The sequence below is a fragment of the Sylvia atricapilla genome, chromosome 2, assembly GCF_009819655.1.
Source record: "Sylvia atricapilla isolate bSylAtr1 chromosome 2, bSylAtr1.pri, whole genome shotgun sequence".
NCBI lineage: Eukaryota > Metazoa > Chordata > Aves > Passeriformes > Sylviidae > Sylvia > Sylvia atricapilla.
In genome coordinates this window covers 63,856,330-63,882,718 of record NC_089141.1, presented here as the reverse complement: position 1 = coordinate 63,882,718, position 26,389 = coordinate 63,856,330, and the positions used below count along the sequence as shown (strand labels likewise).

Below are 26,389 nucleotides of genomic sequence, written 5' to 3'. Positions count from 1 at the left end.
TATGGGGTTTGAGCACTCAACATTAAGCATTTGCATTTCAAAATTGGATCCCTTGTGCTTGAAAGCCTTGAAAATGGTACTCTATGGTCAGCCTAGTGCAGCATCAATTGAAATGCTGTTTGAATGCAATGTAGAGCTTCCAATTGCTGCTTCAGAAAGTGTTATGCTGAATCTGGAACACTTTGCATAATTTAATTAATTATGCCACTAAAAACTGATTTTCTCTCAATTTAAAGCAAACAGCTTTTATGAGGGTGAACTGCAGCACCCAGGGATATCAGGTGTCCAAGCTTTTAATCCTATTACAAAGACTTGACAACCACTGATGGAAACTGGAAAAACATAAGCCTCCAGCAGGGCAACAAGTGAAGAGGAAGAAGGCAACAGATTTTTAATACTCTTTGAAACCACTGTATGCATTAAATCAAAATCAAATGTAAAAAGTGACAGAACTGGTAGCTTGCACTTCATTGTACACACAGTGATTAGGATCTAGGCAGTAACACTTATTTTGCTTTGACATTCATGAAAATAACTGTTTCCTTTAAGAGGAAAAGTGTTCTGTTTAACTAGCATAAGAAAAACATGGTGAATGGCCAAGACTATTTGTATCTGTGTCTGTTCACTTAAAGTGTTCAGGAGCTCAACAGTCGGAAGTTTGAAAGTGGTTTCTAATGTTATGGATTGGGTTCTGTCTATAAATCATTTTCCATATAAGCAAATCTTAACAGATGATTCTAGACTACAAGTATTAAGGACACTGTCACTAAATGCTAGCCTTGATACTTAGGTTTTCTGAAACTTGTCTTCTCTCTTCCAAGTTATTATTGGGTTCAATATCTTGCTAAAACAGCGGACACTGTAATTTTAGGGCAGAAAAGAGTACTGATTTAGAAAAGCTCTAATTTCTGAGCCACATAAGCAGACCCATAATTGGCAAACTATGACCGACCTTGCAAAATTCTGTGACCAGGTTAGGAAGGGTCACAGAAGAGTTGACTCCTTCTCTATATCAAACATCAGCATGTAACATGAAATTAACTGCAATGTAGAAGATCTTGCTGACAAAAAAATAGGGAAAATATCTCATTACTAGGAATTCAGCAGCCCTATGAATGTAAACATCTTCCTTATAATGCTAACAATTATTCATATATTTGCTAATATATTTATATATATATGTATTATTTTTATTCTTCATATATATATGAGATGCTACACCTGGCTCAAAGGGGAAACAGGAGTTAGTAGGGCTCATTGAAAGAGCTTTAACCTAGATTTAAAGAGGGAGAGGTATAAAATCATGCTTATTAGAGATGTCTGGAAGAGGCACACCAGTGTTTGAAGGACAGTGTTTTAGCAAGGTCCTTTGCTCTGCTATCTCACTGGAGGTAGAGGATGGAGAGCCATGTGTGGCGAATACTGCAAAGTAGTTATTGATGTATTAGAAATTGCAGAAGTACCTAAGAATAGTCATGTAGGAATCACTTGTCTCCCCCAAAAAGTGGTGGGATCAATAAGCCTACTGAAATACATCTAGGGCAACACATACACCATGGCCACCAAACAGGAAGAGCTGGAAGCCATTGTGCAGCAGGAAAACTGTGAAGAGTTGCCAGCATGAAGACAGGGTGGGATGACGTCCACCACTGTATTGCTGCAATAGATTGCTATAAACTCTTCAGAAGGCATAAGCAAAACAGGGAGGGTCAGGTAGGCCTGTATATTAGGGAGTGAAATCACAATGGTCAAAAGCAGGAAATTAGACAATATAAAATTTGAAGGAAAAATATTTTTCCAGATAAGATTTATCTGCCTTACTAGGTATTTAAATGTACGTTCATGCTTTTTGAGAGTGTCTTAGTTCTCAAAATACAAGAAAACATGTTCACTTGTCAGAGTCATGAGATTCGAATCATGTATTTTCCAGCTCAAGTATATTTACTGCATAAAGGTTACAAAAATTCCTTGTAAAATAATAAAAGTATCTCATATAATTAATTCTTTTCATTGTTTCATAAAATTACTTTGTTTGATTGCGGGAGACTTTGGACTGAATTTTCATTACCTACTTCTGAACAATTTACACTGGGATTGAGACAGTATTGAGCTAATGAGTTAGAATTTATATTAAGCCTTAACTGTCTTCCTGAAGTAACTAGGGAAAGAAAATCATGGCAATAATGGAGTATTTTTCATTATAAACTATGTTGTACAGCTTTTACAATCAGGTTTTTAATAGATCTAGAGAAATTAAATTGGAATTCTACCAACTTCTGTGCTTTTGTCATCCAATGAAAATGATGTTAAAATATGTCAAGACTAATAGGCTTATTCCCTTTCTACTAAAGTAAGAAAAAGGTGGTGGTGTTCCTGTTGTTTTTCAGGCTCTGTTGTTCATTAAAGAGCAGGATGGATGTGGAAAAATATTCAGAAATATGCACTTTGCTATAATCCATAATGCTAAATAGAAACTGAGCACAGATCAAATACATCTTGACTTATGTCATCTGAAAGTCCCTATCAAGAGACTCTCCCATGAAAATAGTAGACGTTTTCAAAGTCAGGAGGTTGAAATTGTGCTCTACATGAAAAAGGAAGCAATCATATATTGCTGATGGGTATATTAATACTGCTGAGAATGCATGCATATATCCATATTTATTAATATATTCAAACATTGTTTATTGATTGTGTATGGTAAATAAACTCTTACAGTGAGTGTATAGATTACTGTGTATGCATAAACATACATACACTGAATCTCAGCATTATATGTAAGTACATGCCAGGAATAATACAGTTTGTCAGGTTGGAAGATCTTAACCTTTTCATTGCATATAAATATACAAATTAATAATGAGATATTGGTTATTATTGTCCTTTAATTGTATCTTATTTAATTCTATGGTTATTTTTTATGAGGAAGTCTGCAATAGTGAAAAAGAGTGTTTCTCAAATAAATTAATTATATCTCATCTCAGTACTTGTTTGTCCCCATTCTTCTTTGCTGTTAGTCTGTTCCACTACCAGAAGGCTGTAAGAATCAATGTAATCCCTTACATTTTTATTAATAATATGAAATAAAAATTGAATATACAAAATAAAATCATCAGCCAAGCATATATGCGTGCATGTTGTTGCCCTCAATAAATTAATTTTTAATTACTACAAAGAGTATTTATTTATTCACAAATACATGACACAATATAACTGTAGTTTAAATTTTAATTGGCATAACAGGACATATTCTCTCACATATTAAAAACTGCTGTATTTAGTTTCATTTTCTAAGTATGAGGAAAGTGTATATAAATATACACAAAACACAGACTTCATATGAATGAGTTCAACTCTAATACTTTAAGTTTGTGTGCTGCCTCTTAACTTTAAAAAGTTGTTGTTACATACGTTTTTCAGAGGGTAGAAAAAAACCACAACCCTAAAGTTCTTCACCCAAACCACATATTAAAAAATGAAAATTAAAACTAAATTGCCACTTGCAAAAAAAGGTTACAATGCTGACCTTGCTTCCAAATCAGAAATTGAAAATTTGGAGTCTTCATTCTTCCAAATAATTTATATTCATTCCCCACAGGCAGCAGTGATGGTTCTTGGGATAAGGAAAAACTTCAATCTCCCCCCACCCAAGGATCACATGCCTCTGTTAACCACCCCAACTTGCCTGGACAGCATAATGTTCCAGTTAGCCATCCTCTCAACCCTCTTCAACAGAACCACCTCCTGCCAAATGGTACGGGTTGACATCTTTCAGGACTAACATCAGCAGTTTTCTAGTTCCTGTCTCTTTTTTATTTGTGTTCATATAATTAGGCAATGGAAAATCAAGGATGTGCAGAATACTGGAATACTTCCTTTAAAGTACTAAGCAGGGGAGGTGGAGACAGGAAAGAACAAATATGTGTGCAATAAGATTGGTACTTGAAATAACTGCTAACCTGTGCAGCAGTGGCATAATGATGCAGTGCTAAGGCACCTTACAGCAGATAACAAAAACTATAATAGCCGTTGCTTAGCAATGATATCATACATTACATAGATATGAACAAACTGAGAGGTCCAGTAGCCTCTCCTTGTGGCTAGAAATCCTCCATGGGTGCTAGTGATTCACCCCTGCATCTGCCAGAAGAGAACTGACATAGAGCTGTTTTTCCTGCAATGTGAACCATCTTGCCACCTGTCACTTGAATATTGTCCATCAGGAGAAAAAGATGATGGTGCTTAAGAAAAGACGCATAAACCTATTTCCCTGTTTTTCCCCCCAACAGGGTTGGAACTTCCTTTTATGATGATGCCCCACCCACTGATTCCCGTGAGCCTACCTCCAGCCTCTGTCACGATGGCAATGAGCCAGATGAACCACCTCAGCACCATCGCCAACATGGCAGCAGCAGCACAAGTGCAGAGCCCTCCATCCAGAGTGGAGACATCTGTTATTAAGGTAACTACAGAACAAACCAAACTCAACCAAACCAAACCAAAAGGCACCAAATTGTAGCCCACTCCCAACCACTATAAATATCATGAAGGTGTATGGGTGTCAAACATTCCAAGGCAAGTCATAAAGTCAGTAAATACAGGAAAACTAAGTGTGGTGACTCGGAGAGCACAATAGGCTACCCGTGGCCACTGTTACCTTCTCAGTTTCCCTCCATCTCTCTAACTAATTATTAAAGCAACATTCAAATTGAAGCATTTTCATACACAGCTTTGTGATTTCTCATATTTCATAGTCTGTAATCTAATGTTCCTTGAGATACCATGCAAAAAATTACACTTAAATTAAAAGGGATTATTCCTCCAACTTTAACATCTAAGCATTTGAACTGAAATGCTCTAAGTTATCTGAAGAAGGCTGAAAGGTTTGGTACTTTACCTGTGTAGAAACTAAATTTGCCAAATCCATGAACAAATTAGAATGGAGTAGTACAGAACAGTCTCAGTAACCTGCAGGCCAGAACTGTAGTATTATAGGGATATCTCAAACATATCTGAAATCTGAACTTGTTTACCTGTTTTATGTTTTGTTTTTTTTTCTTTAATTAAATTAATCTGGTTATGGAGGCATTTACCAGAGGCCTGGAGTCTTTTCTTCATCTTGATGAAGGTGATCTGTTTTCATTTTAAAGGCATTTCATTTTAAAAGACCATGTTACCATTTGATAATTATGACTTGATCTTTATTCAGATATAGACATTTTGCCTCTTATCCTTCTTTAGTTCTAATAAATGAGAAAGAGGAAGTACACAAACTTTTGTTCTTTTATCTAATGTATCTTGGAAATAGACATGCAACAGCAAATTTATGTGGTTTTTCAGGGCTATGTTGGAAATCTGTCCATTCATGCAATTCCTTTAACAAAAATTAGGTCAACTTAGAATCTCTTGGACCTTCAAATCAGGACTTAAAAAAGTTTTGAAGTTCATGATGATTTAAGTAAGAGTGAAGAGGTTCTGACTTTATTAAGACATTCGACATACTGGTGCCCCTTTCTTCTTTACTCCAACAAGTACAGAACCACAAAAAACTGTTCAGTTAAAAGTCAACAAGTCTGTGTTTTTATTGACCTAGAAGTATATGATCTGATGGCCTAATTTAGTCACCTACACTTCCAAATGTAGGGTCGTCTTTGGAGGCCTTCAGTAGCATCCCTTTCTCACCTTTGTTGACATGAGAAGTTAAGATACTGGTTTGAGAAGAATTGTTTATTTAGGTGGTATGCCAACAAGATTAGATCCCATCTTGCCCATATTTTGGCAATATAATCACTCTGCCACTAACTAACTGATTACATGGTGATTTTTTGTGCCTTTATTTTTCTATTTTTACTTGATTGTTACGTAGTTAGAGTTACATGATACTAATGTTCTCTGGAACACACATGATGCTTTATAATGTTCTAAATTTATTTTCTTAATTGGAACAGTGGCCACTATTACTATAGAGCATATGAATTACTGTGCCAACAAAACTTTGTTTTCAGTATCTTCATGCTATTTTCCCTCCTTTCATTTTCTATGAGCTGTTTGATTTCATATGTAAGAGTATAAAATTTGACCTTCATGAGCATTGGTAACCTTCTGTTTTTGAGCTTTACCAAGCTGACTTCTAGCTTGTAAAGCTGATATACAAATTACTTGTAGCTATTAAAACTGCCTAAGTTACCATGGCCTACATTTAAATATGTCTATGGGAGCATGTTCCAGTATGACCTCTATCTTTGTCTCCAGTTACCACAGTCAGGTACATTTGAGTACAACATATCTCATAGGCCATGTAAAAATGGTTTCCTTTTGTGGAAAGCGGGTCCTGCTCTGTTGACAGATCTAACCCCATTATGGGAATGTTGCTGGACCAGGAAACACTTAACTGTGAAGTACTTTTCTCTCATGTGATCTTAACCTAGTGGATTTAAAAAACTGTCAGACTCTGAAAGGGACGTACTGTCATCATATAACTGTGTGTATTATTATAAAGGTGGGCAGTCCCATACTAGAAAATTTTCCTTATCCTGGGGGTTCTTTACTTCTTAACAAGTTCATTTTTGTAACTCATCTATTTTCTTTAGCAGAGATAGTTTCTTTATGATCTAGGTGAAGACCTTGAAAGTGCCTAGCAATTTAGGCTCTCTGAAACATTCTATCAGCACATTGTAACTGCAAGATCATAATTTCTTTCCAAAAAGCTTGCTTATTTAAGCATTTGTTTGTATTAATAACCAACAGTATGTATCAATGTCATTTTTGAAAATTTAGCTCTCATATTCATGCTAATTAAATATTCATTGTAGCTGCCAATTTTTGCATAACTCCTGGCATAACATCCTGTGCAAGTTATTTGACAAACCAGGTTTCATGTTCCCATCTGGTTTGCACATAACCATAATATAAAAATATGTGGATTTCAATGAAATGTTTTAAAATCACCAGATTAACCTAAGTTCTCTTTAGAAAAGTGTGCACATATGAGGATGAAATACACATTTCTTTTGAAGTTTGCACTAATAAGTTATGGGAGTTTGGTCCTTTTTCTAGAATATAACATTACCCAAGTGCTGCTGTGACTTCTTCAGTCAAGGCCTGTGACATATTACTCACAATTCATTTCTACTACAGGGGAATCCATAAACACAAGTTTTAGTGTCACTCTAAATCCACTTCTAAATGTAAGATCTTGCTGCACATAGTTATTTCAACAGTACTGTAAGGGCTAAGGAACTTGCTGTTTCCTACTCATCCCTTCAGCCACATTGTGGTACAACAAATGTCTAGATTTATGTCCTCTGTGATTATCTATTGCAGATGGATGTGGTCATGTGGATAGAGGAAGCACAGCCAAGTAATTATGTTCCTATTTTTTAGTACTGAACAGGATTGAAATATAAACCCCTAAAACTTAAAAGCATGAGGTCATTGTTAGGGGATTTTCTTCCCATGAGGAAGGACACAGTGTCACTGCCAGTTTACCTGTTCTTCTTCTCTGGGCATAGTCAGAGGCTGTGACTTTAATGTCCATTGAATTATATGCATTGAGTAGTTGAGCAGGAAACTGTAATCAGCATACTTCTTGAACCTTTTGCTGGCAATGTAATGTTTATGAATAATAACTTATACTACAATCAAAATAAATATCTTCAAGAATAAATGTAAGTGAGAAGGTCAAACCTTCTTTTTCTTTGTTTTTACAGGAATGGGTAAATAGTGCAGTTGCTCTCTTCCATGAAACTGTTTGTTATTAGAATTATGGCTTCCAGTTTTTCACTGCTATTATTTTCAGACATCTTGGTTTTGTTTTCATTATGGGTTATGTGAAATAAAATTATTTATTTAATATAAATATATAAAATGAATATATTTTTCATTATGGACTCATTTTTTAACCCTAATTTCACTGAAATATTTTCTCCTTAGTATCAGCGTTTCCATGAATTGAAAAATTTTTGAATCACTCATCTCAGAGTTTGTGGTTGTAACCTGAAATGACAGCATAGATTTGAAATTAGAGTATAGCATGTTTGCCAGTGTAAACTCTGCTTGAAAGTTAGAAAGCCTGTTAGAAATTTCTACTCTGAAAAGTAAATCAGTAGTAACCATATCTAATTAAGTTACAAAGAACAAAATTAAGTCTTAGAAAATCGGAGTCTTCAGGTTATGAGCAACCAGGTTCATTGGATAGAAGAATTGCCTTTGTGAACAGTGCCACAGTAGATGACTTGTTGACCTTTCCTTCCAATTCACTGACTTCACAGCTAGTGCTGTTATCTTTAAACTCACAAAGCTTCAAATGCCTTTCTATTACTGGGCAATATTTCATTTCTTCATGATAAGAAGCTGGAATAAAGCTGAGATCATGTACTAACTAAACATTTTATCCTGCTGTATTCAGGAGATGAGACAAAGACAAAATTACAAGGGAAGCCTTACAAAGCAACAGCTTAGATTTGGCAGTGAACTCTGAGCCCTAAAATCTTCAGAATTATATTTCAGAAGAGTGCTGTGCCCTTTCGAACATGAGAGGAACATTAGATGTCTTTTTGTAATGGAATGTTTAGATATATGAGTTGGATGAATAAGAGGAGAGCAACAACAAGCAGGGACAGCAGATTGTGACAACAATGAATTGCAGTGAGTGTGACAGCTGTGACCTGGGGATGCTTTAGACATGAAATGGCTTTCATCACCTGCCCATGGTTTCAAAGGCTCAGCTTGTTAGCAATTTCACTACATCAATTTTTTTCACTCAGCAGAAAGATATATGAAAATATAAAGGACATACCTTATATTAATAGCAACTTGAAATTACATTGTAAAAGTTAGAACAGAGGAGCAGTATGCCAGAATCAAAAATTGCAATTTATCCATATGTGACTAATGCTTATAGAAAGAATTAAGAATAAAACAGAAGAAACCGATTCCTCCAGCTGAAAAAGTGGAGACAGCAGCAGCAAAATAGTTTTCCACTGCATAATAAATACATCAGACTAAACTTTGCTCATTCCCTCACATATATCACAGCACTGATTGTGTTACACTATTTTATACTTTTTTCTAATCTTTCTAAATATAGATAGATATATTTCTGTGATCCAATAGCAGAAATTTACTGTTGACTTATTTAACAGAGGTAGCTGCTGACAGATTTTATTTTTTAGAGTAACTCTCTTTGTAGGACTATTCTGACATGAAATTTTATTTTAGCATTCACTCACTTTTTCAATTTTCATTGGCAATATGTGGTGTTCCTGTTGATGTAATTTAATGTTCCTATCTGGTTTCTTGCCTATAATAGATGAGTTCAGTTGGTCAGAGCCTGGTGCTAACAGCACCCAGGTCATGGGTTCAATCCCCATAGGGGCCATTCACTCAAGACCTGGACTTGATGGTCCTTCTGGGTCCCTTCCAACTCAGACTCATGTGTTTCTGTGATTGTTTCCCAAAATGTCCAAATGATAGCCCAAGAGAAGAAATACGTCACTGCCATACAGAAATGGCTGAACAGAGTACATTTTAATGTCTAATGTCAGACTGGTGGTGCACAAGTCCAGAGAACATACCTGTAAGGAAACAGAGTCTAAGAGGAAAAAGGGCAAGTTCACCCCACTGATCTGAATCTTGAATCCTGTGTTAAAGGCAAAAGTTTTCTGTGGACACTTCCGTGCCTTACAAGAAAAGCATTATGCAGACAGTGGCAGCATGCCTGTGAAGCTGGATATGCTGTACATGTTTTATGAGAACTAAATTGATTGCATTCCAAATTAGCAGAAACACCTTTTTTGTATCCCTAACCTGAAAAACACCTGCCTTTTCAGATAACCTTTTTTATTATTTTTTGAGACATGAGTGCATTGTGCATTCAAAAAAGAAATTTTAAGATTACTTTAAAGTGCTTTTCTTGAATATATAAAAGTGCAAGAAGAGAGAAGCTACTTTAATTTCCTCTTTATCTGATACATTAAGTACAATCAAGCTTTCTTTTTTATGAAAGGAGAAATTTGATTTAAAGTATTTAAATAATAAAATGTGATTGGTCTACAATAAACATTTTAGAATAAAAATAGGACTATCAGCTCCTAAAACAACTGTTTTTACATGTTAAGTAACCAAACATGAAAATTGAAATATACCTATAAATATAATGTATAAGTATATATAAGTATAATGTAAATCAAATAATACTTTATTTTATCCTGGCTGCAGAGAATATGACATATAATTTGTAGGTACTTGAACATAACAGAGAAAATCTCCACATTAGAATAACTTGTATATATTCACACTTTTTTTTTTTCCCCATTTAGAATGAGTAGATCTTAGGTCAAAGTATAGTTGACCTTCTTTATTATGACTTAACCATCTTTATATTAGAGGACACTGTGTTCCACTTCATTAATTAGTTCTATCTATATGATTAATATTTGTTTTCATTTTTAATACAGTTTTTATATAATGACCTTAGAGGATGCTAACTAAATATGGTAGGCTGTAACTTGGAATCATGTCTATTTTTTAATAATATGGGATCCTATTATTTCTTTTATCATAGTTTGAAGCTAATAGAAGCTATATGCTTATATGAATTTACTTGTGGCATGTAAACTAGATATCTACACGACACAGAGAAAATAGTACAAACTTTATGTTTGGAAATTTGCATGTTCACATGTGTAACAGGGAACTGTGTATATCGTGTGAGATTAACTTGCTGCAAAATGACCACGGGGCCAGGTACAAGAGGTGAGATTCATTTTGCTGATGACTAGGGCCCAATACATTGGATCTATTTGAGACAGTTACTTCAGAGTGAGGTGAGTTGTACCTTGGAAACATAAATGTATGGGTGACAAATGAACCTAGGGTGACTAGTTGTGATGCAGACATTTGTAGTAGAGGAAGTGACATCTAGTCAGATGATTTCTTGGTTTTTGGCTGGATGTGTGGTTTGGATTTACTTTTGAGGGATGAGTTCCTGGCGATGCTTCTTAAGCTTACTTTTCAAGTAAAGCTACATTTTCAGAAGAGGAGAAAAAAAAACCTTAAAAAAATTAGAAAATGTATCCAGCTTGCCAATAAGGAGTGACTGATTTCAACAGAGTTTCTTGCATGTCTGTATATTTGCATGTTGCATGGGGCTTTTTGTATACCTTAGAACGATATTTTGTTTGTTAGAACAAATATTCATTGTGAAGGTAAAACCAAGCTCTTTCTTCTGTTGATGGGGATTGACTTTGTTTGTTTGCTTGCTTGTTTTTAATTTCTGTAATGGCCCAATCCACTGACATCCACTGATGCCCTGACTAGGTCACTGTACTTTATGTACTGCTCATGATTTCAAAGGATTTGATCTCTTGTTGTGGAAGTAGTGTTAAAGGATTACTTGGAAGTCTCCTATTTGACTACCTGTCAGTTAACTCCTGCTACAACAATTACATGTAGAGAACAGGACACTAAAAATCAAGCCAGTTCAGTCTTATTGTCAGTTGATCTCTTTCTTCATTTTATGCTTTCAGTTGTCAATATTCTTGTGATTGAAACGGCAAAGTAGGTACAATGAAAAATTGCAGAAGGAAAAAGTATAATGGAAATCAAATTAACTTCAATTGGTACAAAAAAAAATATTTCAAGGTATTCACAGAGAGATAAAACATCTTATGTAAATATCATGGATTCTTTTCTTCATAAGAAGGATGCCCAAGACTTAAAATAATAGTGCAGTTAATGACAATACAAAACATTCCAACTCCTGAATTTTGATTGGGATTAGAAGTGGATCTGTAAGAACAAGTTGAGAAAGATGTCATGTACATCAGTGTGAAGTTAGCAAGATCTTTAGCAAGCCAGCAATAGTATGCAGGTAAGGAAACAGAAATAAATTTTTACAGCATTCAGTCAGTTTGGTAACACACATATAGAAGTGACTGAGGAAGTTAGGAAATAACTATTAGTCCAGCTACTTTTTCAATTACTGAGTCTAATTGTTCATTTAGAATGTCATAGTGTCTTTGACTAAGCAGAATGAAAAAGTGTAAAAATTAAGTATTCCGTTTGCAGAAATTACAAAGGATACCCAAGCAACTAGATTCTTACACTTATTCAGCTAAAGCGATGTCAAATTAAATGTGACATTTTACAAGAAGGTTATTCCTGGAATACATCTCACATGAGTTCAAAATAAGTCAGTAAGGAATTGAAGAAAAAAATCTGTATTTTGATCACTGTTAAAAGTGATTTTTATTATTCTACCACCAAAAAGGCTTGGAAGATAGGCATCTTCTCACAAAGGTTGGAAATAATATAAACTACTCCTTGTTACAACCCACCCCAAAAGGTGAGGATTACACAGGTTCTTGTTAATCTTGGGGCAGATTAGAGTGAAACGACACTGAATGATCTGTGTTGTAAATACACGCTGATCTGTAGGGTTTATTTTGGAACAATTTGGTTGCAATGGGAAGCAGGTGCATAGCCATTTTGATTATTATTATTTATAGTAATACAGAAAAAAAAGCTTTATAAAAAGCATGCTTTATGAAAAGCAAGCTTTATAAATGATTTATAAAAGTGTAAAAATAAGATCTAAAAATATGGAAAAGAATAGAAAGATATCACCACCCATGGACCTCACAACAAGACTTGATTGTTGCAGTTTCAATATCTGTTGACTGAAGTGATTGTGGCTGTCTTGATCTGACAGGAATAGAAAAAGCCCATAAAACACCAGAGTTCCACTGTTACATATGCTCAGATTCAGGTGGGAATGCCCAGGTTCCTCTCCTGAGCTGGGAAGTTTCACACTGAATGGTATGAGGCTGTGGATCACAGGACAGTTCAGGAGTCTCTTATGATCCAGGGCATCTCCCAAGATGCCACAGTTGCCTCTCCTGTCAGCACAGTTGAGTCAATTATGGCCCATCAGAAGAGATGAATACCTTCAGGCCTTGTGTGAATGTTTCAGTACTTTCACAGAGGGGAGTTTTCATGCCAGAGCCATTATAAAATGGGCATAGACATGATAAAAGTCATTAGCCCACCAGCAAATTCACAAGATTGGTGTCTTACCGGCCTCCTTCATTATCCTTTTCATCACTAAACTGTAGCCTTCAATGATGAGTGTGTGCCATCTGCACCTAGGTGGTCAAGTGGGCCATTGTTTGAGTCATTAACCAGTCCAGTCTCTCACACTCCTGAATAAAAGATGCTGCGGCTGATTATCACGACTGTATAAAACAGTTTGTGTCATTTATGCGTTCTCTAGGATGAAGTTAGGCTGTCCAGGGACACTGGGGATGCCCCATACCTGGGCAGTGTTCAAGGCCAGGCTGAGTGGGGCTCTGAGCAGCCTACTCTAGTGGACAGTTCCCCTGCCTGTGGCAGGTGGGTTGAAACTAGATCTCTTCCAACCTAAACAATTCCATTAAATTACCTAAACTATGAAAAATATGACATTGAAAATAAATTACTTTATCCTTTGCACTTCAATGACTTAAAGCACAAACATTCTTGAAGGAGTTTGTTCAATACTGAAGAGGATCAAGACAACTCAGTAGTTAAAAATATTACATACCTCTAGAGCAAGACTTAATTGCATGTCTAGAGCTCATTCTGTGACTAAAACGAAAGGATGACTAAATCCAAGAGGTGTTATGGCAAAGTAAGCTAGAACATAGTAAAAACCTGAGACTTAATACATGTAGGAGAGAAATATGCAGGAGGTGAAGACTGCATGCCAGTCTGGTTCAGTTATTGGAAGAACTTTGTCAGAAATGGTCAAAAATTTTGTTACTAAGGAACAAGAATGGCAAAGAATAAAGAATATTTGTGTGAAAACTGAGGCGATGACAACCTAGAAGACACCACCTAACTTTCTCTCCTCTTAGGAGCAGAAGGATTATTCCTACATATATTACCTGACATGTCTTCAATAGTGATACAACAGCTAAATTTCATCAGCTTTGTGTTTTGATATATTTTGAGGAAGGCTTTTGGTAATGAATCAATTTTCAAACAGTGAAAACCTGCTGCTGAAGCAGAAATAAAATAGGCAAAAAAGAAGAAATTAATATTGTATAACTAACTTTGTGACCTGATAAGAGGACAAGGACATATGATATAGGAAACAAAGTATTTCTGAATACCATTACTGACTATTAAGACAATTATTTAAAAAAAAATTACTTAAAAGTAGCATTCAGAATACAGTATTTGCTTATTTGAGAAATTTAGAAAAACATTGATAAATACATTAAGACTCTTCTGTTTTATTTGAAGAGACCAAGACAGTGTGATTTTGTGAATGGTATGTATTATTCTGGAACAAAACTGGAATGATTTCAATTCTAGAGATAACCTCAATCTCATGTGTTAAAATCTCAGATATTGAAATATTTTACCTGTTTTTTATAGCATAAAATGAAATTTCCAGTGTCACAGGAGCAAGTCTGTTACTTATGAAATGGACTTGATAATGCGGGTGTGTAACTTGTCAGTGGTGTAAGAGAACAAGAAAGGGCATTAGAGTTCCCTAGAGTGAATTTTTTTTGTGGTAGGAACATTCTTGGAGGAGGTAAATGTCAGATTCTTAAATGCTTAGGATTCATGATTGGGATCAAATTGTAAAGAGCACCAAGATAAGGAATGCTTCAAATTTGTCCCCTAAGAGTTTGTTGCCCCCTGCTTAGTAAAGCCTCCTGTTCTACCTAACTGAGAGTCTTAACAATTCTAAAGTGTTGGTCAACCATGTGCTAAATTGCTGCGTACTAGCTAAATCGTTCACACTACTTTTTACGTGTGAGTATCTGTAGAAAGTAATAGGGAAGCAAAAAATGGAGGAAAAAAATAACAAGAAAGGGTTATACACCAGATTCTCCAGAAATATCTGCCTCAGGGAGTAGGCAAGTTTTAGGAAAAATATTTGGCAGTGGACAGAATTCTAGGGTGATTTCTGTTGCCAGGATCATAAGTCAGTAAATTCAATTTCTTTGCTGTTTCAATTAGAGTAACTTGTACGAAAGTGGCATGCTGTAGAAGTGACAAAATAGCTCTGATCTGCATTGTTTAATGAACACAGTTTTTAACATTTCCTTTTTTGAAAAATTTTAGATGAAGTCTAAAGTTAAGTTTATGTTTTTCCACAAACCAAATTTATCTTTTCTACACAAAATCTCTGTTAAGGAAGACATATTGATATTCCAGCACCATTAGTTTATTACTATGGCTTTTTTAGAGCTACAGAGTATTTCAATTTATTATCAGTAGCATTGCCATTTATTATTGCAGTGAATTTGTTAAACACAAAAAATGCCATAGACTAGATTGCTGATTGTGGAAGTATGAAGCAAGGATATAAAAAAATAATTAAGGTACTAAATTGGTTTATTTTGCATTTCTGTATAGTTCAATCCCATGTTTTATTGGAATTAAAGGGTACTTTACAAATGAATTGATAAAGCCAAGATATATAGTTTTCTCATGGATTTTTTCTATAGCATATTATATGAGAATAAAACTCATTATCTGTTTTGTTTGTACAGTAATTATATTTCGTTGTCCTGTGCATTCCTTTTGCTTGCTCCATCTCATAATACGTGCTGTAAAAGCACACATAAATAAATAGGATAAACAAATTAAGCTGTTTAAATAAATTAATTTACTCTGCAGCTCTGTATTCAAATCTTATGTGCTCACTGGATTTCATTTTAATGAAACCCTTCTAAGAACAATACATTGTATGCCAAACAGTGAAATTATATTTTAAATGAATGATTAAATATACCGTGTTCTAATTTATATCAAATCTGTACACTGTGCATGCTTAAATCCTCCTAAATCTAAAGAAATAAATCTTCTACATTCTGAAAACATCTGCGTTATAATCCTCCTCTTGAATACCCAGTTCATGGACATATAAACACAATCAAAGTCATAATAAGCCTAGAGCTATGATGCAGTTAAGCTATCCTCATCAATGTTTTTGACTTAAAAACCTAAGACTATTAAAGTGGAATCCACTTAAATGTCTTGAAACATTGCTCTAAAAAATCTCCTCCCACTCCATCAGTATGCTCATGGAATCCCTTTGCAATCAGAATCTCAAGTTCAGCAGATAATTTTTTCTGAAACTTACTTGGAACAAATCTATTGATGACTATAATTGAAGATGTTGGAAAATGTCTTAGGAATGCATTCAGAGAAATAAATATTTATCTAGTGACTGTGCATAGTAAAATAATGACTGCTCCAAAAGAACTTTACTGTGTGAGGAATGTGCTGCTTTTCTCAAGAAAATGCATTTGCAACAGCAAGTTTTCTTTTGTGTTATTAGACACGTACTAATTGTATTATTTCATTACCATAAGCTTTTATTCAATTGATTGTGTGCAGTTGTTTGTTGATTGGTGGTTTGGGCTCATTTTTTTCATTGTAAGTCAGGTTTTCAGTTATCAAAAGGAGAAAAACAAGCAAAAAAAAAAAAAATGCTAGTTTAACATCTTCAATCCTTCCAGTAGATTTCCCCTATAGGATTTATTTATTTTTATCACTATTTGTCCAAAATAGCCTCAGTCTCACGTATTTTAGCAATGAGTCTTGAGAACTTTCAAGCAGTAAAAAGGAAATTTCAGGGAAAGACAGCACATTTTCTAGAAAGAACTATTCTGCACTCATCTCCCTTTGATTATTGTTTCTGCCAACTTCTGGGTAAATTTCAGATATATCTATCTGGTACATACTAACAATTCTCACATAGCAGATGTGCAATTCAAGCCATCAGAGTCCTTACATTCTGGTTTTCAAGACCAAGGAATGTCTTGAAGTGTGTGATAGCTACTCTTGGCTCCCCTGCCAGGCCTTTCCCTGGATAAAGAAAGTGGAATGGTGTTTTTCCGCATTTTGAAGTGGTATGGCCACATTCATCCAAAAAGCGTTGATTCATTCCAAATTTGTGTTCCATGGTAAAAACAAACATTTGGTCTTACATCAGTCATGTTACTGGTGTAGGTACTATAAGGAGGGTATATTTGGTTATATTTTCTTTATGATCCATAACAGTCCTATAAGCTCTCATTGCTCAAGATGCCTCTTTGAAATTGAAATGTGGAGTGAAAGTCAGTGTGAGATAAAACAATAGTACCTGGTCTTCATTTATTTACAGAAATACATAATTCCTCATCCCACAAAGTTAACATCTGTAAGCCAAAATGTATACTTCCAATTCAACTGCATGATGAGTAAAGAAAATGAATGATAAAAAAATCCCAAAACAAACAAACAAAAACCCCAAACCAAAAAAACAACAACAACAAAAAAAAACACCAAACCCAACAAACGAACAGAAAAATACATACAAAGAAAAATATAAAAAAACTAAGACAAGAAACCAACCAAACAAAACAAAACAAAAGACAGAACAAACCTCTTATTTTTTTAAGAAGTCCAGAAGGCAGTTAAAAGCCTAATAGGATGAGCAGTGCTCGCATTGCATGCTGAATGTAACCTCTAGTGTCCTGAAGTTGCCAAATTTCCTTTGAGAATGCTCTGTAAATCCTGGAAACCTCAACAGGGGAATGAATAGGTTGTAATTTAGGTGGGAGATTCAGTTTAGGGAAGTGATGTTTGGAAACAGAGGCTTGGTTTAACATTGCCATTTCTTTGCAATGACTTTTTGTGTGGTCTAGGAACGTGTTCCAGACAGCCCTTCTCCTGCTCCTTCCCTTGAAGAGGGCCGAAGACCTGGGAGCCATCCATCCTCTCATCGAAGCAGCAGTGTGTCCAGCTCTCCTGCACGGACTGAGAGCTCTTCAGACAGAATCCGTAGGTCCCATTCTTCTCCTTCTCACCACTTTAAGTTTGATTAGGTGCAGCTTGTTTTTCAAATCAAAATGCCCTCGCCTTAGATACATCTCAGATGTATCATGTTCAGAAGTTCAGCTGCAATAACTATCTTCCAACATTATGTTTCCCACTTTACAGTATCATAATATCTGATGCTACATTAACAGGTAGTGATATAAACGGCCATCATGTCATATTAAACATAAAGATATGAGCAATGAAATACAGAATTGCAGGCGGGAAGCAATTTGCTAGATTAGTTTTAGAACTGAACATATAGTGTAAACATTTTTAAAAGAAATTGAATTTTATTTAATCTGGTTACTCTGTTTTGATTTCTAAATTGAATCTGACTTCATAAACAATATTTTACATGGTAGAGTTGCTTGGTAAAGAAAAGAATTGGGTTAAATTAAAGATGTGCATACTTTATAAATTTTTTAAATACAAAATTTTGTAAATTTTATAAATATGATAATATGATAGAAATATGATATGATGAATAGAAAATATGATAGAAATATATGATAGAAAGAATATTATCACCTCATAGCTCACAGGGGACAGAGTGAAATTAAACCATGGTGTCCCAGAGTGATCCCATTTTTATCAAAGTTCCATATAAAGGTTGTAAATTACATGGCAAAGACTCTGAATTCTGTGATATTCCAGTGCAGCAATGGAAATTGAGGTTTTAAATGCATACTATTTTATGGATATGTACTTAAATTCATATTGCAGTTGTCCATTCCTGTTAATACTGCTCTGTTGCAGGTTTTCGTGCATTTAAATCATCTTTGCACAGTGGAATTTGTCAGTAGGTGAAACTGGAGGGTTTGGCACACACATAGGGGGCCATGAAATAGCTGTATGAAATAGGTGGCCGTATTGATTAGATGCAACACGTGTCCTTAGGCTGCCTCTTTTCAGGCTCTCCGCAGACTCAGGAAGCTGACTCTTCATTGACCTTCAGATGAGAGATCTTTCATTAGTGTGTGATGAAAAATGACTTACCAAAGAAAAGAAATGAAGCCTGACTATGACAAGCTGAAAATTCTGTTTTCTTATCACTTGGACAATTCAGAGAGCAGATTAAATTGGCATCACATATACTGTGACCTATCTATTTCCCTAGGCTTGACCCACAAGCCTTTCATTATATTTTCCTTCTATTGTCCAGTTAAGGAGGGGGAGGGATGGGGTGGCTTTGGTGGGCACATGGTGTGTGTGTGTGATCCAACCAGGATCAACCCACTGCAGGCTTCATAAGTGAAGTTCCGAAAAAAACCCTCACAAAGATGGATTTAAAAATTTTTCTTAAATGATTGAATAGTATATTTGTCTACAACTATTGAAGACCTTTACCACTGATAATCTTAAAAAAACAAACAACAAAACAACACAAACCCCCCAAATCTAAATTGAGATATATTTTTTGGGTTTTTTCTAAGGAATGACACTTTTTTTTAAAAACAAAACCAGAAATTGTATTGATCAGCTTACTCTCTAATTTATAGAGGAATGGGACCTTTGCACATTTTTTTCTTCCATGTGAGCATTACAGGGTTCCTTAAGTAGTGGATCATTTCAATAACTTACTTATCTATAAGATAATAATTTTCTGTCCTATCTGATTTGCTAACATCACACCTGGTTCTTAAGTACATCTTTTGTGGTGCCAGTCAGAATAAAATGACTATTACAGGAATATGGGTTCCATATTAAAAAAAAAAAAATTACTTAAAATGGTAAAAACCTCTTGAAAAAACCAGCTTTTTTCAGGATAAAAGCATAGAAATATAAACTACCTATTATGAGTTTCTGAGGTGTGTTTGAGACTTGTGAAGGTCTCTAAAAACTCTAGGAAAGAGCTTTTTCACCTGTCTGATGAGCAAATAAGCAATTTTACTGTTGCACAGAATATATGGAAAAACCTGAAAGGCCACAATGCTTCATTTAAGAAAGTTCTTAGGGACTGCATATTGGGAATGTTAGTACCAAGTGTTTTTGTACAATAAACTAAAAATTTAACAATTCTTTTTAAATAAGCAAGAACACACTTGCAAAGTTATCCAAGGTTACTGAACTTTGTTTTAAAAATTGATTGTTTTAAACTGGAGGTAACAGGAAGAAAGTTTTCGTGGATGTGCATCCTGGTGGCACTAATTAAGTAACTTTGTGATTGTTAGAATTCTTGCATAATTAAGAGGAAGGCGGTGTAAAATAACTAAAAAAGAGTATTGTTAATATGATGACTGATTTCTTTCTGCTTGCCCTTGTGTCTAGCAGCTGTCCATCAGAATGGGCTATCTATGAACCAAATGCTGATGGGTTTGTCACCTAATGTCCTGCCTGGACCTAAGGAAGGTGATCTGGCTGGTCATGATGTGGGACATGAGACAAAAAGAATACACATTGAGAAAGGTAATATGAATATTATAATTCTACTGCTTCAGTGCAAATGTTGTCTTGGTAGCTAAATATTTTTATAATCATGATTTTTAATTTTTTAATTGGGATTTTTTTGTTTTCTTGGGTTATCTCTTTCCAGTTTCACAAATCAAATTGTAACAGGGTGTCAATTTCCATTATTGTTCTATTTTGTAATCTCCAAGATTAATGAATACATATATATGAGGGGGAAATTTCATAAATATTGCAAAGTAGGATAAGTGAAAAACTGTTTTACATTATTATTGTGACTCTGACCCTTCTGCAGCACTGTTTAGGTATTAACTTTCTGTCTCCGTCCAGTTGACTTTAATGACCTACTTCCCAGAGGGACTGAGCACCGTGAAAATTAGTCCACGTGTGCAAAAAGGAAAAAAGGCTAATACCAAGCCATTAAATTAGGGAATTGCATAAAATGAGGCTGGTATACATTATATAATGGGATTTAAATTTAATTGAGTATATGACCAAAGTGTTTGATCTAGGCGAATAGTCCATGCGCACTTATGCTGATTATGACACCATTTCATCTCTTCTGGTATTCAAAGTCAAGTTCCTGTTCAGGATTCTTACAGGGGATTTTGGTGCTGCGATGGTGGAATTTAAAATAGTGCACTTTATGTTTTATTTACTTAATATGTGTGATTTTTAAATGTTATAGACAGGAAACATTTTGTTTAAAGAGAGGCTTAAAATGCAATGCATGCTTCAAAAAAAATTCTCTAAGTTTATCAGAAAAATCAGTTCTTTGAGCACAACAAAAGAAAAAGTAAAAGGTATAAAAACCAGACATTGAAACAGATCTGCTGTAGCTACAAAGATTTCAAAATAAGACACTTTGTGACTTATTTTAATAGCTATAGAATGATACCTTCTCTGTCTTGTGTTTGGACACTGAAAAAGAATGAAAACCTGGACAATTCTATTTTGGACAGGTGGTGTTTTTAATAAGATTACCAGAAAAATTAATGGAAACAACATTTCTTTTATATAAACCATTTAGTTTGGTTCATTGCACACACAACCTGTTTTTGCTTACACTATGCCCTCACTCAGCCTCTGCAAATTGTATCCCTGCTGTGAAGTATGATATGATCAGATAGGTTTGTTTTGAATTTCCATAAATGATTTTATTTCAGCCTTTGAAGTTACTTGTTTAACTGTAATCCAACTGGAAAGTTCTGCAAAAAGAAGTACATATTAAGATTTGCAACTACTTTTGCATGTCATTCAGGCTTTTTAAAGTTTCGGGGGTTTTTGTTGTTTTTTTTTTTGTTTTTTTTTTTTTTTTTTTTTATTTTATTTTTTTTTTATTTTAATTATGATATCTCAAATGTATTTTGCCAGTTTTTGCAAGGTTTGTTCTCAGTAAAACTGCTGAGAATTCTCTTTTTTCCTCAGTCCTTGTTCAGGTCAAACCTCCTTTTTATTTTTTTTTTTTTGTTCTTTTTCCTCCACTCTGTTCCAGCCTACTAAATTAATGGTAAATATTCATGGGCTATCTAGATTGATAGAGGTTACTAAATTAAAAATTGTTTTCTGTCATGACTACATTTATCATGTCTCTCATATCAGTCTTGTAACTTTAGTACTAATCCAATCTGTATTAAAACAAGTGATTTGACTTACAGATATTTGTGGAGATAGTAATTATCTACTTTGGTCACTGTGAACTTGCAATAAGATTTCAAAACTGTTTTACCCCTGCAAATCAGTCAGACTGTGACCATATTTAAAAGTGCAAACACACATATGTAAATGGTGGCACTTTTATTGTTGCAACCCATCATCTTCATTAGAGGAAGGAAGGAAGGAAGGAGAAGAAGAAGGAGGAGAAGAAGGATAAAAAGAGAAGAAAAGAAAGAAAAAAAGAAAAAGAGAAAGAGAAAAAAGTTCTAAATAAGTATAATGAATCATTTAAAAAGTAATGTGTTTTCTTCTAAGCCACTTTTGTTGGCAGAAATCTACTAGATGAAACTAAAATGTCTTTTAATCAAACCTGGGAGAACCTAAGAACTCCTGGCTAATAAAGAAGGCCCTATCTTTTCTCTGCTTGTCTCTTCTTCCATTAAAAAAAATGAAAAGATGAAAATTTCTGAAGTGATCTGAGATCAGGGAAAATTTATTTACAGTCAACAGATAATTTAAAAGGGGGAACAAAATTATAACAGAGGCAACTGATCAACATATCAAATTTTGAATGTCAGTGGGGTGAATCATTTGTTTCACCTGATCTGTGAGCTGGATACAGGAGAGAAAATGCCATTTACCTGTTAGAAACATGCATGATGTAACAAAATTAAACAGTTCATTGGCATTGGCAAACTGAATAAGTCTTTCAAAGATCATATGTATTTCTATTCAAAATTTGGCAAGATTTAGTATTAATGACAAAAATTAGTTTATTTTATTAGAGTGGTTTAAGCTACCAGTAAAGCACTTGTGCTGTTTTGTGTGGGTTTTTCTTTTGTGTTTTTTTTGTTGTTATTTTAGGGCGGCGGGGGGGGTGGGGAGGGGGTTGGTTGGTTTTGGTTTGGTTTTTTGTTCGTTTGCTTATGTTTTGGGGTGGCATTTGTGTTTTGTTTTGGGTTGTTGTGGTTTGGGGGTTTTTTTTGCCTTTAGACTATCTTCAAAATCAGTTTTCAGGTTCTGGTATGCAGAGTTCAGAGTTACCTTACCTTCAGTGGAGTCAGGTTATTATTATGACACCAACAATGAAATGAGGTTCTGTGAATCTGTCTGTTAAAACTAGAAAGTTCACATCAGGCTCATGAAATTATTTGTTGCAGGAAAACTGGAAGAGTTTCTGTTGCCAGTGGCCATGTGTAAAACATGGATGTTGGGACATCTTACAGCTCCTTAATCTAGGTGTGCAGCTTTGCTTCATCCTGCCTTCATGTTGGGTCAAGGCCCAATGTACACATCTGAAGTCCCACTCATTCCCTGAGTTCCCTAAGAAGGAAACTTGAGTTTGCTAAGGTTATGTTGTGGTCCAGCCAGGATCCTAGTCTGGACTAGGGAGGATTGCAGGAGACACTGCAGAGCACTTTTGCCTCACAGTTCATACATCACTCAAGATGTCATCATCTGTATCACAGGAAATAATTCCCCTAGATTTCCAAAGGTTTTTCTCTTATAAGATAGCAGCTTTTCCAATTTTACTGAAAGCAGGCTGTAGAAATGTAAATAGTCTTAGAAAGAATGAAGTAAGTTCAAGTACACAATGTTAGTTCAAGTGCTTGACAGCCAAAACCAAGTATCTAATTTTGTAATCTGTAATTATGGACTATTTGATGATGCACATTTGGTTTATTAGGTCAGATTCAACAAGGAGGACTTAAGTATGGGAGTCATAATTCAAGAAGAGAAAAGAGGAGAAAAGATCCATTCAGTTTTCTATGTTAAGAGACTTTAAGTCTTTTCAAGTTTCTGTGGCACAAGGAGTTTGCACTAGGTAGTCCTTCAGCTTTGGTGAGGTATATTTTATCACTTTTTCTGCTCAGCTTACATGTGATGTCCTGCAGACCTCCCAGTATGAAGCTCCTAGTCAGAAGCAGATTTTTGGTGTTTTTTATGGAGCTGAATACCCGTTCAGCTTTTCAGTAATATTATCTGTTAAGCATGGATATAGCATAGGAAAGAAAAACTAGTGGAGAACATAAAGACTAGACTGCTGAATCCTGATCCTCTTTTTACTCATTGATCTGAAGTGTTGCAAAAAAAGAGAGTTCAAAATAGCCAATGGCAAACACACCCTCCTTGGAGATGTGGAGGCTAATTCCCTCTAGAGAGAATTGAACCTGTGACATGTTTCCCGAGCAGTATCCTTATTCACTGTAGTTCTTGTAAAAGAGGGAAGTATATTTTAACATCATCCCTTTACCCTTATGACCTGGACTCGGGTTGTGTTGAGTCTGCAAGGTGTAATTTACAGCTCAGTCCTGTTGGCAGTGTTTCTCTACTTACTAGCTCCAGGTAGCTCCATACAATTTTTTGGGGTGATGTTGGAGGCAGTGGCTGCTTGTAGCATACCCTCACTGGTACCTCTCTACTCTGCATTCTATAAAGGAATGTATGACCCAGCTCACTTCGGCCCAAGATTACCTTTGGGGGACAACCACTGAAAAGTTGGTTGCTTTAACACCAAATTTAGATGCTTAAGTGTTTTATTGGATCTGGCCTTAGGGCATCAGATTAGAATTTTCTGTCTCTATCAATTTATATTTTTTTTAGATAGACACCAACAGCAAATGAAGCCTGAATGTCATGCTTACATTTTCAATTGAATATGTTATTTGAGGTGTTACGGGAAGGACACTCTCTTGCTGAAAATATGCAAGCTATTTTCTATGGCAAAACACAAAATATTCACCATTTTCACAAAAGAAGTTAAAGTATTTCTTTCAGAAGAGCTTTAAACTATTATATAAATTAAAATTCCACAAGTATTTTTCAGATAATCAAAAATAACTGCTTCTTGACAGCAGCAATTAAGGTATAACTTTATGAAATCCACATATTAAAAAGTCCTAGTTTTTTTCTTCATTTTCTGTACCTCTCTAGAGACAACATCAGTCTCAGATCTTTGGCTAATATTTGTAAAGGGGAATCATAAAATTTCAAAGCATCCTCAGTAAAAAATGGAAAATAATTTAGATATTCTGAAGTTAGAGTTGGATTTTCCTGTTAACATTTGTGCATCAAAAAGGAAACTAATCTTAGGTATGTCATTCTCTATAGTTAGATAATCATTCTGCATTATCAGCAGTAAATCCTCTTAAAATGTGTGCACAATGTAAATATAACATGTTTATTCACCTTAAATACAGAAACACATATGAATATGTTTCTAAAATATGAAAGACTCAAAGGAAGTTTTAGTATCAACAAAATTCTCTTTAACCTGAATGGTTCTCTAGCAAAGTCATCAAACAAGTGATCCAGACCTTTGGTTAAATTCTGTTTCTGGTCTGTTAGGATTTTAGTTAGTTCTCTGAGAAAGCCCTTTTTTAAGGGAGTACTTACCAGTTGATGTACAGAGTAATTTTCATTGGCAGTTCTGCTGCCTAGGTCTTTGTGTAAACATTTTATCTGTTCATTTTTGTATGGATACATACACAGAGAGAGATACTTACATTTATTTTGCAGAATATTGCATTTTAATGTAACAAGAATATTAGTATACCTTGATGTGTTTCTGCATGCCAATACATTTACAGTTAACGCGTTTTAAGTCTATATTCTCATTTTACATCCTAAATCTTTCCTATTAAATCTTAATATGTTAGTTGTTAAATCCTAAAGGTACTGAGTTCACACTTTCTACTTCACCTAGGACTTCTCAAACTCTTAAAAATAGTAGTCAAATTTGTAACCTGTGACAGACAATGTAATAAAGATCTGCTAAATTAAAAGTTTGATAAAGCCAGTATCACCAAGATAACCTTTTTACACTTTAGTTGTTAGTGTATCTTTTCACTCAACCTGAGAGGCTCAGGAATTTTAAAAGTACATTAAAAGCTATTACAGTTAATGGATTATAAAGGTGACTTATGGTTACTTTTACACAAAAGAGACATCACAGCAAAATTTTAAGAATATCTTCCACTTGAAGGTATTACTTTGAAAGTGCTAATAACCTGCTGTGCAATTGGTTTTATCTAAGTTGTTCAAAATACTCCAAAAAATCAGTTTTTAAAAGCCTTAACTGAGAATTGCAGCATAGACATAGACATTATTTCCTTGTAAATACTGTGGTCAATTTTATGTAACTAATAATATTTCCTTCTCTTTTTAAGGAAAAACAAACTTAATTCAACTGCCTTTTTTGTATACACTGTCTTCATGTAATCTTTTTCAAGTTTTTGTTCTGAGAAATAACACAAATATTACAGAATCTTTTATCCTTGCATGTGGTCAGAATGAGTATTCAGAGATTCTTTCCTTGAGTGCAGATAATTTGGGTTTGAGTCCTTTGAGATGCATCGGACTCTCACAATTCAAGCAGAGGCAGTTTCATTTTGTTTATACCATTCAACTTCAATTTGTTGAAAAATTTTCTCCACTTTCATATGAAATCTAATGTCTGGAT

The 26,389-nt window shown here is 34.7% G+C and overlaps 1 protein-coding gene across 5 annotated transcripts in view; it reads left to right on the top strand.

The window, feature by feature from the left end:
• Positions 1-26,389, top strand: part of DACH1 (dachshund family transcription factor 1) — a 355,298-nt gene that overhangs the window by 233,105 nt on the left and 95,804 nt on the right. For 2 of the 5 annotated variants that reach the window (XM_066313376.1, XM_066313378.1), the window contains exons 4-6: positions 4,290-4,462; positions 17,691-17,826; positions 20,137-20,271. In XM_066313376.1, the coding sequence (XP_066169473.1) occupies positions 4,290-4,462; positions 17,691-17,826; positions 20,137-20,271 (444 nt within the window). Of the gene's footprint in view, positions 1-3,598; positions 3,755-4,289; positions 4,463-17,690; positions 17,827-20,133; positions 20,272-26,389 lie in introns of all 5 variants that reach the window. The other 3 variants (XM_066313375.1, XM_066313377.1, XM_066313379.1) reach the window with 2 other exon arrangements.